Source organism: Chiloscyllium punctatum, chromosome 39 (assembly GCF_047496795.1).
Source record: "Chiloscyllium punctatum isolate Juve2018m chromosome 39, sChiPun1.3, whole genome shotgun sequence".
Lineage (NCBI taxonomy): Eukaryota > Metazoa > Chordata > Chondrichthyes > Orectolobiformes > Hemiscylliidae > Chiloscyllium > Chiloscyllium punctatum.
The window spans coordinates 46,878,008-46,893,960 of NC_092777.1; the positions used below are offsets into that span (position 1 = coordinate 46,878,008).

At 40.4% G+C, this 15,953-nt stretch overlaps 2 protein-coding genes across 3 annotated transcripts in view; both read left to right on the forward strand.

The window, feature by feature from the left end:
• The window catches only part of LOC140464019 (lysosomal alpha-glucosidase-like), a 50,063-nt gene extending 36,908 nt beyond the window's left edge, over nucleotides 1-13,155 (forward strand). Inside the window, exons 16-20 of the mRNA XM_072558623.1 lie at nucleotides 3,808-3,949; nucleotides 4,333-4,431; nucleotides 11,140-11,304; nucleotides 11,957-12,109; nucleotides 12,309-13,155. Coding sequence (XP_072414724.1) covers nucleotides 3,808-3,949; nucleotides 4,333-4,431; nucleotides 11,140-11,304; nucleotides 11,957-12,109; nucleotides 12,309-12,371 — 622 coding nt within the window. The 3' untranslated portion in view covers nucleotides 12,372-13,155. The remainder of the gene's footprint in view (nucleotides 1-3,807; nucleotides 3,950-4,332; nucleotides 4,432-11,139; nucleotides 11,305-11,956; nucleotides 12,110-12,308) is intronic.
• A 1,399-nt stretch (nucleotides 13,156-14,554) lies between these two features.
• The window catches only part of LOC140464018 (lysosomal alpha-glucosidase-like), a 63,167-nt gene continuing 61,768 nt past the window's right edge, over nucleotides 14,555-15,953 (forward strand). Inside the window, exon 1 of one of the 2 annotated variants that reach the window (XM_072558622.1) lies at nucleotides 14,555-14,995. The gene's annotated coding sequence lies outside the window, so the exon portion shown is untranslated. Of the gene's footprint in view, nucleotides 15,002-15,953 lie in introns of both variants that reach the window. The other variant, XM_072558621.1, reaches the window with a different exon arrangement.

Genomic DNA, 15,953 nt, shown 5'->3' on the forward strand with positions numbered 1-15,953 from the left:
AAATACGTGTGAAACAAAAGCACGTAGAACTTATTCAACCACAATCTGTAACGTTATGGTGTGGCATAGCCCCTATTCTATCATTATCACTGTACTAGAGGATCAATCTTGGCTCAATATGAAGTATCTGAGGGCATACAAAAAAAACAGCAAAAGACCTATGTAAAATTGAGATGTCAGAATATTCAAGCTACAACACAACATGCAAGTCAAGCAGTGCAAGGAAGCATGAGACAGAACTAAATGATCCCACACCACTGGATCAAATCGAGACTCTGCAGCCCTACCACATCTAGTCAGAAAGGTTGGTGACAAGTGAACCACTCACTGGAAGAGGAAGCTTCTCAAATATTCCCATCCCTTCTGATAGGAGTCAAGCACATCAGTACAAAAGATAAAATGTTGAAGTATTTGAAAGCATGTTAAGCCAGATGTGTTGAAAGAAAGGTGTTCAAAAAATTATGTTAATGCATAACTGTATGTACTTTGTATGCCGAGAATAACTAGATTGGCTGTTAAGCACCACCATCAGCTCCCGCGGTCCTCAGCACCAAAGATGCCAATCTTTAATCAAGTTGCTTCACCCCATGTCTTATCAAAAACTGAAGGCACCAGATACTAGGAAGGCAGTGGGCCTTGACAACATTCCAGCAATAATACTGAAGCCATGTGCTCCAGAACTTGTCATGCTCCTAGCCAAGCTGTTCTAGTACAGCTGCACCACTGGCATCTACTTGGCAAAAAGCAGAATAAATCCAACCTGACAGTTAGTACCCCTTAAGTCTACACTCAATCAGCAAAAGATTATCTAGACAATAGGTGCAGGAGAAGGCCATTCTGCCCTTCGAGCCTGCACCACCATTCAATATGATCATGGCTGATCATCCTTAATAAGTATCCTGTTCCTGCCTTATGTCCATAACCCCTGATTCTACTATCCTTGAGAGCTCTATCCAACTCTTAAATGAATCCAGAGACTGAGCCTCTACTGCCCTCTGGGGCAGAGCATTCCACACAGCCACCACTCTCTGGGTGAAGAAGTTTCTCAAGCAACATTTACTCAACAATAATCTACTTAGTTTGAATCTTCGGGCCGACTCCGATCCTGGTTACACGAAGCATGGGATAGAAAAGCTGAACTTGAAGGGAAGAGCAGGTGACTTCCCTTGCCATAAAGGCAGCATTTGAATGAGATTGGCATCAAGAAACCACAGCAAAACTGGAGTCAATGGAAATCAAAGGGAAATATCTCCTGGTTACAGTCATACCAAGCACAAAGTGGTTGTAGTATGGGAGATTGGTCATTTCAGGACTTTGGTTAGGCCACATTTGGAGTACTGTGTGCAGTTCTGGTCGCCTCACTTTAGGAAAGATGTGGAAGCTTTGGAGAGGGTGCAGAGAAGATTTACCAGGATGTTGCCTGGAATGGAGAGTAGGTCATACGAGGATAGGTTGAGAGTTCTCGGCCTTTTCTCGTTGGAACGGCGAAGGATGAGGGGTGACTTGATAGAGGTTTATAAGATGATCAGAGGAATAGATAGAGTAGACAGTCAGAAACTTTTTCCCCGGGTACAACAGAGTGTTACAAGGGGACATAAATTTAAGGTGAAGGGTGGATGGTATAGGGGAGATGTCAGGGGTGGGTTCTTCACCCAGAGAGTGGTGGGGGCATGGAATGCGCTGCCCGTGGGAGTGGTAGAGTCAGATTCATTGGCGACCTTTAAGCGGCATTTGGATAGGTACATGGATGGGTGCTTAATCTAGGATAGAAGTTCGGCACAACATCGTGGGCCGAAGGGCCTGTTCTGTGCTGTATTGTTCTATGTTCTATGTTCTATGTTCAATCCCAGCACATCTCTGCTGCTGTAGTCCTCTGACAACATTCCAAGAAGTTCAACACTATCAATAACACTACACTGCTTGAATGAGCACCCTATCCAACGGTTTGAGCATTCACTACCTCAACCACATTCACAATGTCAGTAGTATCTATTGTCTACAAGACTCCCCACACAGTTTCTTCCAAACCTGTGACCTCTATCACTAATAGTAAGGAAAAGGGCAGCAACAAGGAAATAACCATCTGCAAATTCCTCTCCATGGCACACACCACCCTGACTCTTTGCACTATATCACCTTTGCTGACACTGTGGCAAAATCTTGGAACTTCCTAATAACATTTTGGGTGTACCTACACCACATGGACCGCAGCGAACGATACCTTCAATGGCAGTTATATGGGGACAATAAATGTTGGCCTAACCACTGAACACATTACATGAATGAACTTTGGAAAAGCTCTTCAAAATGCAATTTATGCAAGAAATATTCATTTTAAATTGAGATGTTGATGAATTTTCATGAAACAGTACTCAGAATATTGAGTAAAGGTGGGTATATGGATTAGGTTTCAGGATGTGTTGAGTGATATTGTTGAAGCTTCAGTCCTTTATCAGCAATGTTATCTCGCTTAGAGGAATAGACATTTAAATGCAAGTCTGTAGATGATGATAAATTATAAGGAAACAGTAAGTAGTGTGATAAACTAGAAAAGGAAGGTGCACGACACACCGTTCCATGTGTGAAAGCATTAACTTGCTTGCTTTGGATTTGTAAATAATGAATTGATAAATATTGATGGTAGGCAACAAGAAACCACAAAGGAATTTGGATATGCATGTAGCTCACTTAAACTATTGCAAAAGCTAACTTTTTTTTTGTTTGTTGGCCTTTTTTCCCCTAAGGGGACAGAATTACAAATAGCATTAAATCATGCTGTTGTTGCACAAAGCATTGGTCAAACATGATTTGAAGTATTAAGTTTTCTATTGGGGTGCAAACCACAGGAAAAAGATTGATTTTGGAAGGGGTACAGTGTGGATTTGTCAGAACAATAACAGGTCTGAAGTGTTAAGGAGAAACTACAGAAACTTGGCTTGTACTTTCTTTCTTTGAAATAGTTTAAGGATGGTCTAACAGAGCGGTTTTATAATAGAGTTTTGATCAATTAGATAAAAGGAAACTTTTTTTTTCAGTGGAGGATTTGAGACTATTTAAGACCTATTTTAAAATTAGACTTTCTAGGAATGAAATCTGTTAACACATTTTCCATGGAATGAATAGGAGGAATGTGGAACTTCCCCAAAAAGACTGATAACTGAGTTCAAGGAAACTTTTGAGCATGATAAATATATATTTTTTTGGCTAAATGTATTAAATAATTTGAAATAAAGACACGTAAAATGAGTTGATCTGTGAATTAACCTTAATCAAGTTGAATGGCAGGCTGTAAGTGCTGAATGTTGCTATGATCATTGACCCAGTTGCAAACAGTAATTATTTTTGCTGGGCCCTGAAAGTGTATACTATTTTAAGCACCTTGTATTCGAAATTATAATTCAATATAGTCTACATGCAACATGCATATACCAAGTGAGATGTCAAAAGGACAAAATGATCTTGAATCTAATTGTGATCTGAGCCAGATGTTTGGAGTAACTGTGGGCTTATTTTTGTAGACAGTTCCTTATTTAAAGAGGACCAGTTGTTCAAATTCACCTCCGAGCAGTAAAATTGTGTTTGATATTTCACCAGTGAAATACTGAAATTTTTGAGACCCCATTTCCCAGCGATTTCTCAAATGTTTATAAGGATGTCCTTCACTGTTGTTATCATTGGGTGGTTTCTTGTCAGGAGCAATTATGATGTCTGCTTTAGGACATCTTTAAGAAAAATAATCCAAGTAGTTTTGTCAGATCTCTTGTGTTGGAGTTAATCCATATACCAATATGCTGTCCTTTGCTTTAGATTTCCTCAAGATCCAAACACTCCAAGCATTGATCGTCAGTTCATGTGGGGTGAGACACTCCTCATCACTCCAGTATTGGAACCTAAAGCATTGGAAGTGTCCGGCTACTTTCCTCCAACAACATGGTACAATCTGTATGATGTAAGTGTTATGTTGCATTCTTGACTATGATGTTGCATCCAATGCCATTTTGGATTGTATATAGTACTAAATCCATGGGCTTACTGGAACCTACATTTGTGCCATTCTCTGATCTGACACAGTATTCAAATTAGACCAAAATGCTTGTACAATTGCCTTGCACATTTTTTTTGTTAGTTTAGTTTATGTGCTCAGCACTTACTACCTGAAGGCTAGGTTGGGAAACACCACACAAAATATCTACTTTATTCAAATCTGTGAATCACATTGATTCAGCTAAAATCAAACTAGTTATTTAGTTAAATGTAGTATTTGGTTGTACATGTACAATTTACCTTTTATTTTAATATATCTTCCTGTGATCTTATTTTAACCTTTTTTAGGGTTCTGTTATCCATAGCAAAGGTCAGTACATAATACTGCAGGCGCCATTAGATACTATTAATGTCCATATACGAGGAGGCTGCATTTTACCTACACAGGTAAGGGTATATATGACTTCAATGGAGATGAATGGTACAAAGTGAGTGATAAGAGCTCAGATGCTTCTTAAACAATCAACCTGATTTCCATTCCCAGGTTTCTTGCCTGCTGATATTTAATTTTGGTGTAACAGAAGAGGGAATCCTTTTTCAAAAGCTCCCTTTTTCACCTTTTTTTGTCTTGCTTCATTTGAAGTGCCATTTTTTTGTTTTAACATGTCTTGTCTTGTTTCCTGGTCATGTCTCGCCTCACTGATTAAATTGCATCGTTAATGAGGCCTGTGATTGAACGGCTCGAGTTAGAATATAGAAACAGAACAGTACAGCATAATACAACCCTTCGGCCCATGGTTATCTTAATCAAAGATCAACCTAACCTACACAATCTTCTATTTACTGCTGTCCATGTGCTTGTTCAGCAGTTGCTTAAATATTCCTCATGTCTCTGACTCTACTACCACTGCTGGCAGTGCATTCCACGCACCCAAAACTCTGTGCAAAGAACCTATCTCTGCATCTCCCCTATACCTTCCTCCACTCACCTTTTAAAAGTTTGATCCCTCATAACAGCAATTTCTGACCTGGGGAAAAGTGTCCGGCTATCAACTCTATCTATGCCTCTCCCCTAATCTTGTACACCTGTGTCAAGTCACCTCTCTTCCTTCTCTCCAGTGTGAAAAGCCCTAGCTCACTCAACCTCTCTTCGTAAGACAAGCCCTCCAATCCAGGCAGCACCCTGGTCAATCTCTTCTACACCCCCTCTAAAGCATCTACATCCTTCCCATAATGAGGTGACCAGAACTGAACACAATATTACACAAGTACTCTAACCAGGGTTGTATAGAGCCGCAGAAAAACCTCACGGCTCTTAAACTCACTTCCCCACCCCCATTAATGAGAGCTAAAACACCTTACGATGCCTTAACAACCCTATCAACCCTGATGGAAACTTTGAGGGATCTATGTACATGGACCCCAAGATCCTGCTGTTCCTCCACACTGCCAAGAATCCTGTCTTTAACCCCGTATTCAGCATTCAAATTTGACCTTCCAAAATGAATCACTTTGCATTTGTCCAGGTTGAACACCATCTGCCACTGCTCAGCGCAGCTCTGCATCCTGTCAATATCTTGTGGTAGCCTACAACACCACCGATCTTTGCGTCATCGGCAAACTTACTAACTCACCCTTCCACTTCATCCATGGCATTTATAAAAACTACAAAGAGCAGAGGCCCAAGGACAGACCCCTGTGGGACACCACTGGTCACTGACCTTCAGGCGGAATACTTTCCAACCACTACCACTTGCTGACTTCTTTTAATCAGCCAATTCTGTATCAAGACAGCCAAATTTCCTTGTATCCCATACCTCCTAACTTTCTGAGCCTACGGTGGGGAATCTTATCGAATGCCTTACAGGAGTCAGAGTCATAGAGATGTACAGCATGGAAACAAACCCTTCGGTCCAACCCCTCCATGCCGACCAGATATCCCAACCCGATCTAGTCCCACCTGCCAGCACCCGGCCCGTATCCCTCCAAACCCTTCCTATTCATATACCCATCCAGATGCCTCTTAAATGTTGCAATTGTACCAGCCTCCACCACATCTTCTGGCAGCTCATTCCATACATGTACCAACCTCTGCGTGAAAAAGTTGCCCGTTGGGTCTCTTTTATATCTTTCCCCTCTCACCCTAAACCTATGCCCTCTAGTTCTGGACTTCCTGACCCCAGGGAAAAGACTTTTCTATTTATCCTATCTATGCCCCTCATAATTTTGTAAAGCTCTATTGGGTCACCCCTCAGCTCCAGGGAAAATAGCCCCAGCCTGTAAATCTATATATATCAACCTTCATCGACTTGTCTCATCATATCCTCAAAGCACTCAAGGCTTGTGAGGCATGACCTGCTCCTCATAAAGCCATGCTGACTATCTTTAATCAAACTATGTTTATCCAAGTTGTCATAAATCCCATCTCTCAGAATTCTTTCCAGTACCTTGCTTACCACAGACCGAAGACTGACTGGTCTGTAATTCCCAGGGATTTCACTATTCCCTTTCTTGAACAGAGGAACAACATTCGCCTCTCTCCAATCATCCAGTACTACTCACATGGAGTGTGAGGATGCAAAAATCATCGCCAGAAGTGCAGCAATCTCATTTCTCGCTTCCTGTAGTAACCTTGGATATATCTGGTCTGGCTCTGGGGAACTTGTACATCTTGGTGCTTCCCAGAATTTCCAGCACGTCCACGGAGATTAATATTAATTTGTTCAAGCTGTTAACCTGGGTCACAGTTTTTCACCATCAATATAGTCACAGTCTAGTGAACACTGGAGCAAAAAACTCATTTAGATTATATTAGATTACTTAGTGTTCAAACAGGCCCTTCAGCCCAACAAGTCCACACCGACTCGCCTAAGTGCAACCCACCCAGACCCATTCCCCTACGTTTACCCCTTCACCTAACACTATGGGCAATTTAGCATGGCCAATTCACCTAACCTGCACATTTTTGGACTGTGGGAGGAAACCGGAGCACCCGGAGGAAACCCACGCAGACACAGGGACGATGTGCAAACTCCACACAGTCACCTGAGGCGGGAATTGAACCCGGGTCTCTGGCACTGTTAGGCAGCAGTGCTAACCACTGTGCTACCGTGCCGTCCCTAAGCAACATACGAGTGTCCCGGGGTGGGTTCGAACCACCAACCTTTCGGTTAATAGCTAAACACGCGAACCAATTGAGCCAAAATTATCCCCTACCTCTTGAGACTCCAGGCACAAATTCCCTCCACTATCACCGATCGGCCCTACCCTCTCTTATCATTCTCTTATTCCTCATGTAAATGTAGAACACTTTTTTGGGTTTTCCCTAATCCTTCCCAATCAAGGCCTTTTTTTTTTTTGTCCCCTCCTAGCTCTCCTCAGTCCATTTGAGTTCTTTCCTAGCTACCCTGTAATCCTCTAAAGTTGTGCCAGATCCTTGCTTCCTCAATCTTAAGTAAGCTTCCTTCTTCCTCTTGACGAGAGCTCTTTTTCTCTTGTCATCCAAGGCTCCATCACCTTACCATTCCTTGCCTGTCTCAGTGGGACAAAGTTATCCAACACTTGCAACAAGTGCTCCTTGAACAGCATCCACATTTCTGTTGTGCATTTCCTGTAGAACAATTGTTCCCAATTTATACTCCACAACTCCTGTCTAATAGCAGTATAATTTTCCCTCCCTTAATTAAATTCCTTCCCATACTGTCTGTTCCTATCCCTCTCCATGGCTATGGTAAAGATGAGGCAGTTGTGGTCACTGTCACCGAAATGCTGTCTCACCAAGTGATCTGACACCTGGTCTGGCTTGTTGCCGAGCACCAAAGCCAATATGGCCAACCCAATAGTTGACCCATCTACATAGTGAGTCAGGAATCCTTCCTGGATACACCTGATAAAATTGGCTCCACCCAGACCATCTGCATTAAGGAGGTTCCAATCATTATCGGGGCAGTTGAAGTCACCCATAACAACAACTCTGTCACATCTGCACCTTTGCTAGATCTGCTGTCTAATCTGTTCTTCAATCACTCTTCTGCTATTTTGGGGGGGGGGGGGGGGGGGGGGGCGGTCTACAGAAAACACCCAATAAAGTGACTCATCCTTCCTTTTCCTGTTACAGACTTCCACCCATACTGACTCAGTAGACAAACCCTTCTCAACAATCTCCTTTTTTTTTTTGCAGCTGTGATGCACTCTTTAATTAACAATGCTACAACCCCCTTACCCCGCTGCTTGTTCTTTTTAAAAGATCTAAACCCTGGATCATCCAGCAACCATTCCTGCCCCTGTCTCAGTTCTGGCCACAACATCATAGTTCCAAGTTATGCTCCATGTTCGAAGTTCCTCTTATTCCTGACATTCCTTGCATTGAAACAGACACACTTGAACCCATCCCTTTGCCCTATCAACTGTGTATCTTTCCTGACAGACTCTCTGCATTCTATTTATGCCCATTCAACAACTATCCTCTCCTCTGATCTGTAGCTCTGGTTCCCATCCTCCTGACAAAGTAGTTTAAACCCTCCCAAAGTGCTCTGGCAAATCTCCCATCCAGGACATTGATGCCTCTCCAGTTTAAATGCAACCCATCCTTCACGTACAGGTCCCACCTTCCCCAGAAGGTGGCCGCTCCCACTCAGCGTGCAGTCCACCTATGCCCGAGATAAGTTATTAAAGGATTGACTTACCTTCCCGAAGCCCCTGGTCCTCCCTGCTGCAAAAGTTGGTTCCATTGTTTGTGATCTGCAATTCGTTTCAAATTTTTTTTTAAATAGTTCTCTCCTCAGATGCTAAGATTTTATTTTTAAGCTTAAATTTCTTTCCTGATTGTATTTCCTCTAATACAGGTTATGGAGTCATACAGCACGGAAACCGTCCAACCTTCGCTCCAATCAGTCAGTGCCAACCACAATCCCAAATTAAACTAATCCCACGCTTGTGCTTGGCCCATATCCCTCCAAACATTTCCTATTCATGTACTTATCCAAATATCTCTCAAACGTTGTGACTGTACACACATTCATCTCTTCCTCTGGAAGTTCATTCCACACACACACCACTCTGTTTGAAAAAAGAATGGGTTCCATAATTTATGTTTAAATCTTTCTCCTCTCACCCTAAAGATATGTCCCCTTGTTTTGAAATCCCCTATCCTAGAGAAAAGAAACCTGCCATTTACCTTATCTATATCCCTCATGATTTATGAACCGCCATAATATCACCTCTCAACCTCATACACTCCAGTGAAAAAAGTCCCAGCCCCTCCTTTATAATTCAAACCTTCCATCTTCAGCAATATCCTGGTAAATCTTTTCTGAACTCTCAGGTTAATATCTTTCCTATAACAGGGTGAGCAGAACTGGATACAGGACTCCCAAAGAGGCCTCATCAATGCCATTGATAACCTTAATATAAAGCCCCAATTCCTAAACTCAAATGAGCAATGAAGGCAAGCATGCTAAATGCTGCCTTAATCATCCTATCTACGTACCTGAACTCCTTGGTCTCTGTTTTGCAACACTATCCAAAGCCCCACTTTTAATTGTACAAGTAATTTTTTGTTTAAAAGATCTTTCTATTGTACTTGTACTGGTACAATATTGTACTTCACCTGTTCTGTAACTTTCTTTACAGATTTCTCTGCAAGCAAGTTGCTTTCTTCACTGAAGTTTTCTTTGTATTTTGCAAGTTATTTCAGCTAGGAATGCACATTGCTATAGTATTTCAGCTTTTCCTTTGGCTTTGTCAGGCAGAAACTGTGTTTTATTATACAACATTTTTTTTTCTATTGGGAACCACTTAAAAGTGTGCTACCTTGTACAATACAAAAACTAGATTGGCAGGTAATATAAAATGAAATTTAAATATCTCTTATTGGTACCTTCTTAACAGTGAATAGGTTGTCAGGAAAAAATGACCACTTGGGGGCCAAAATGGAGATAAAGAAGCAAAGCGGGTTTATGAGAGAAGACTAGCAGTTAATATGAAAGGCAATCAAAAATCTTCCATAATCACAGCAATAGTAAAAGCACAGTAAATGGAAGAGTAGGGCTGTTTCAATACCAAAAATGGGATTTACACATTTACATGAGAGACGGCTGAGGTGTTAAATGAGTACCTGTCATTTGTCATTGGCTAAAAAAATAAATACTACCAAGGCCATCGTGACAGAGGAGGAAACTCAGTCACCAGAAGGGTTTCAATTTAGAGTACTAACAGTTTATCTAATACCTAAGTTAATAAGGGCCAGATGAGATGCATCCATGTACATTGATTGGAAATTGCAGTGTCGCTGACCAATTATTTTTCGACCTTCCCTGGATTCAGGAGTAGTGTTGGAGAATTAAAAACATTTATTCCCTTTTCAAAAAATGTTGTAACAATTTTCCCAGCAATATACAGATAAGTCAGTTTATCTTTGCTGGGAAAATTCCAGAAACAATATTTAGGTAATTATTATTATTCCCATGAATTGTTTTGGAAGGTACAGCGAGGATTTGCTAAAGCAAAAGTCATGTCTAACTTGCTGGAGTTTTTTGAAGAGGATTGATGAATGAAAGGCTGTTGATGTGGTGTACACTGACTTCCAAAAGGCATTTGATACGGTGTTAGACAATTCACTTATGACAAGTTGCAAAAGAATCAAACGGTCCAAAGATGTGCAGGTTAGGTGGATCAGCTTTGGGAAATGCAGCGTTACAGGGATAGGAGGGTTTGATCTGATGGGATGCTCTTTGGAGGATCAGTGTTGACTTGATGGGCTAAATGGTCTGCTTTCACACTATAGGTGTGGAATTTAGTTCTTCTGATCCAGAATTTGGCAGCCACCAAAACAGAGTTGAATATAATTATATGTCGCATATTATGATTCCAAGTGAGCAGCACCCTCATTTTAGACTCAATTGTTCATCAAATGCTGCTGTCAAACATGCCTCTCTAACTCTGCGATAACGTAACAGACCATGTTTTAGTTTGCATTACTATCCATGACCCTGGTGTTCTGTGGTTCTGACAGCTGCTTCATTACTACTTCATTCTTGTCATTAAATGTGCAGTATAAAGTACTTTCATAAGCAAAAACTAATACTGATGTATTTCCTTTGTTTTGGATAATTATGGTTACCCAAGTAATGATATTTGAATTTATTTTCAATCAAGGAACCCAACACCACTACTGCTGCCTCTCGTAGGAACCCATTTGGTCTGATTGTGGCACTTTCTGATCAAGGAATTGCTAGAGGAGAACTCTTCTGGGATGATGGTGATAGTCTGCTGAGTTATGAAAATGGTGATTATACAGAAATTATCTTTCTGGCAAAAAATGTAAGTGTGGCTCATTTTTAAATACTTAGAATATTGATTGTATAGAATCCTGCCTTGAAACACATCTGCACTCTAGCTATGACAACAAAATGACAGTCTGACTTTCTGATAATTTGTCAAAGAGTCAAAGAATTTCTGATTCTTTCTTTACACGTGAAACTCTAACTGCATAACGAAGGTAGTTAGTTATCTCAGTGTAACCCACCTATAACGTGGCAAATAGAACTGATATAATGCTGCACCTCATAATTATAAAAGAATATTAACAATAGCAAAAAACCTACATGATTTGCAATTAAGTTCCTCAACCGATGAGTAATTCTTTAGGAAATCCTAAAGAGGAAACTAGGTTTAAATAAATACAAAACAACAAAAGCAACATTATACATTTTATACATTTTCTTGATCCTAACTTGTAATTAAACAGAATTCAGCAAATTTCCTTTTTGATCAATGTATTTAAACTAATTTGGGACTTTTTAATGAAGGTTAAAATTGTCCAAAATCTGTGTTTTTGTCTACATACTTCTAGATTTTAATACACTCTCTATTTATACACTCAGTGTGAGATTGAAGTATACTGACCTTTGTGTGGCAGTTTATTAATTGTTGTCTTCTTTCCACGCCCTCTTCCATTTCCACACACACTTAGAATGTGCTGTTCAGTGAAATAATCCATTTGAATAGCCAGATAGACGGCCTTAAATTGGATAGTGTCATGGTGTTTGGAGTTCCATCAGCCCCACAGAAAGTTTCTGTTAATGGATTCTGGATGTCTGACTTCTCTTACAGAACAGACACAAAGGTAAGAGCATAGGCTCTGTCTAGATAGCATTTTAAGACAGTTGATAGACAAGTCATAATTTCAAATTTGATTGTTTTAACTGAAGGAAGTTTTTCAAGTTCATAATGTAAAGTATTTAATATATTCAAGCAAATATAGATAAATATATTTGGTAGTTATGTGCATTTCCTATATTTGATTTTCCTTTTTCCTTTTTCAGGTGTTAAATTTGCAGAATCTGTCTATTCTATTAAAAGAACAGTTCACAATTACTTGGGTCTGAAGTGAAGCAGAACCTGCACCTATCAAGAAACCTACCACAACAGAACAGACAATCATAAACCAATGATACGACTGACAATCGTTAAAAGGAATATTTATGGATTGTGTTTCATAGTTGGACAAAATTACTGCCTGTCATTTGAACTTTAATTAAGGAAACAAAGATTTATTGTGTTTGGACATGGTGCCAATTGCAATTTAATATGGGGCGGGTTCAAATGGGAGAAAGGAATCTATACTTGAGATATCTCCCTCTTTGTGGCATTCATGGCATTAAACAAAGCTTCAGAGGAAATTGAAGAACATTGTACTCTGTCACAGAGGAGTTTGGAAGCATTGTTGTAGTTTTTGGGACCTCTCTGTTAATACACTCTGTTTATGGTACAAACTTTATTCCTGACAGAATTCATAGTCGCAGAAAGGGGGTCCATGGTGGATTGCGGGTAACCAGGAAATGAAGAATGAAGTTATTTTTCTTAGTCCTCAAAATGTCATTTGAACTAATCAGTATTTTATATTGAAACAGCATTGTGTTTTCCAAATTGCCCTTTTATGTGGAAATTGCAAATTTTTAATAGAAAAGCAGAAGCTCTCACCTAGCTTCATAAGAGTTGGTTAATGCAAGAGACCTGTTTGATTGAGAGATGGTCAGATTGCAACAATTTAAAAATTATGCATTTTATGCAACTGCACTGAAACAGTCTTGGTATTTTACTATGGAAGTGTTCCAGGATGGCTGAAAGGTTGTGGTCTATTTTTAATAAAAAATGCCTCTGTAGAATTGACCTTTCGGAGTGCTGCTCCTTTATCAGGTAGCTGTGGAGCAGGATCATAAGACACAATTTATTGCAAAATTCTGCAGAATTGTGGGATATGGTGGGATACTGTGTGTGTGTGTTTTCCTTTGGTACAAACTGTGAAATACAACTGAAAAGTAACTGGCTATTTGATTTCTGTCTGATCAGCCTGCCATGGCATCTCAACCAGTTTGAATGGTTATACGATGCTGTTAAAGCTGTTAGTACAGCTGTCATAGGCACTCTTAAATTCCTACATCAACTTTACAAAGGTTTGTCAAAAGCAAAAAATTCATTAGCAGCAGAATTTCATTGTCTTCAGCATGGGGAAATCCCAGGCAGCCCTTATTCTTTCTTTTGGAGTTACTTTGCCTTTTCCCATTGCAGTCTAAATATGCCCCTTTGCAAATAATTCCAAGGGCACAGTGATTGAAGATTCACCTTTTTACTTTTATGGGGCTGGCTGCTCAGCCATTGTACTCCTTTTCCATATTAGCCTCTTCCTTCATTCATCATTCATCCCTTTCGGCATCAGTTTGCAGATAGCTGCACAAAGTTTGTGAGAAGATTTGTAGCTCGGGTGCTTGTTGTTGTGGTTCTGTTCACCGAGCTGGGAATTTGTGTTGCAGACGTTTCGTCCCCTGTCTAGGTGACATCCTAAGTGCTTGGGAGCCTCCTTGTGAAGCTTCAGGATGTTACCTAGACAGGGGATGAAACGTCTGCAACACAAATTCCCAGCTCGACGAACAGAACCATAACAGATAGCTGCACCTTTGGTAATTTCACTCCAATTACACATCTTCACTGCACATAACAACGATTCCTCCCACTTTCCAACAGGTCAATCTCCTCTTCTGGGCTCCGAGAGACTGCAATGCCTATTATTGTGTAAAGTATTTTTGGGATAGTTTTTGATTAGTGTCTGAATATAAAACTGGTATTGCGGATTAATCATCTGTCATTATGGACAGCACATTTATATATCCCCGCGTTTTTTTTCCAAATTAAAACCTCAAACGCAGTTTATTTTTCGAATGAAGTAGTCGTTTTGATGGGTCTGGAAATGTTTTAATGAAAATATTGATTAACGGTTCAGAAGTTTCCGATTTCGTCAGCAGTGAAGTCCCAGTAATATAAAGAAGAACAGACATTATAAAAAAATGTGAACATTGAAGTATTAAGAATAGATGAGGGAAGTGATGAAGTTACCTCTCTCCGTCCGCCATGTTCTCTGTTGCTAAGAGACGATTACAACAACCCGGCCGCTGTCCCAGTGCGTTGTCGGACTGTACCATGCTTTGGGAGAGGGGGTGTTTGTGTGTGGAGGTTGGGTCGTCAAGGGTGAGAAGGTAAGGAACAGACACCCCTCCCCGTGACCGTTGTAGATGTGGACCGGCCCAGTGGGTGAAGCCGGAGCTGTCATGTGACTCGGCTCACCGGCGGTTTGTTCATTTCTGCTTCTCGGGTCAGGAGGTTATCTGAGGTAGACACACGGCAGTGAACTGTGAGCTGGTTCTGGTCGTCACTTACAATGTGGTAGAAGATTGGAGTGTGACTGAATCCAACTCCTCGGATCGGTGTTTCCAGCCTTTTCCACTTTCCATCGCGGCCTCAAGTACCCGATGAAGGAGCAGCGCTTCGAAAGTTTGTGGTTTCACGTAAACCTGTTGGTGTAACCTGGTGTCAAATACAGTGGGACCGGGACTGCGGAGAACAACAGGAGGAAGTCTTTCAGGCCCTCCAGCCTGTTTCACAATTCGGCACACCTCACACAGCCTTTCGCTACTATTTTTAGTCCTATTTACCAACAACTACCTCAACATTTAGTGTGAGAGTAAGCACTTTAATTTGTTGTTTCACGTTGTTAGATTTTAATTTCAATGACATTTACAGCACTGGAACTGTCAGCGTTCAAAGGTGCACTCCGGTATCATTAGCAGAAGTTTGTCTTTGACATTCTGTATAAACGGAGGCAGTGACATTGGGCAACGTACTTGCTGACTTTGCAATTCTTTTCAGTATATGTCTTTTAAAGTTGATTTTGTAACGTCGTGCTGGGGCATTGATGGTGATAGATCACCAAATGGGCATTTTATTGTGCGTGAACCTTGCGTAGACTTTAAGAATGTTATTTGACTTGATTTTGGAATAGAAAGTTCCAGTGGCTACACTGCCTAGAGCGAACACAATGTAAGGATGATATAGATAAATACAAATGTATTAAAACAATATTTCAGACTAATGCTACGTAAATCTAAGTTTTTGTTTCCTTCGTCAGAATGGCGTAGCCTAATTTTCAATATGACTAATCGGAGGCTAATGCAGTAGTTTTATGTATTGCAAGATCCCACACAAACACAAAATTGGTAAACAATGGATTAAGGTTTTCCCTTATAGTGTTTATTGTCAAATAAACATTGATAACACTAGGGAATCTACTTCACTAGCAGTATGTTATCTTTAACATGGTATTTAAGCAAGCAGAGGTTACCTCTAATTTAGAATCTAAACAAAATATACCATGTAAAACAATGTAGCATTCCTTCAATTTTTCATTGAAGTGTCAACCTGCATTATATGCTCAAGTCAGGGCTAAACTGAAGCCAGATTTCTTAATCCAGAAGTAAGTATGCAACAAAGCTGACGTTACTGAAACTGATTGAGGAAGTGGTGATTAGATGTCCAAAGTAAAGTTGAGTTGTGGATTCCAGAAACTTTAATACAAAGTCAGTGATCTGTTCAAAATGATGTAGTATATAGTTTATCTGAAGGATGTTGACCACACT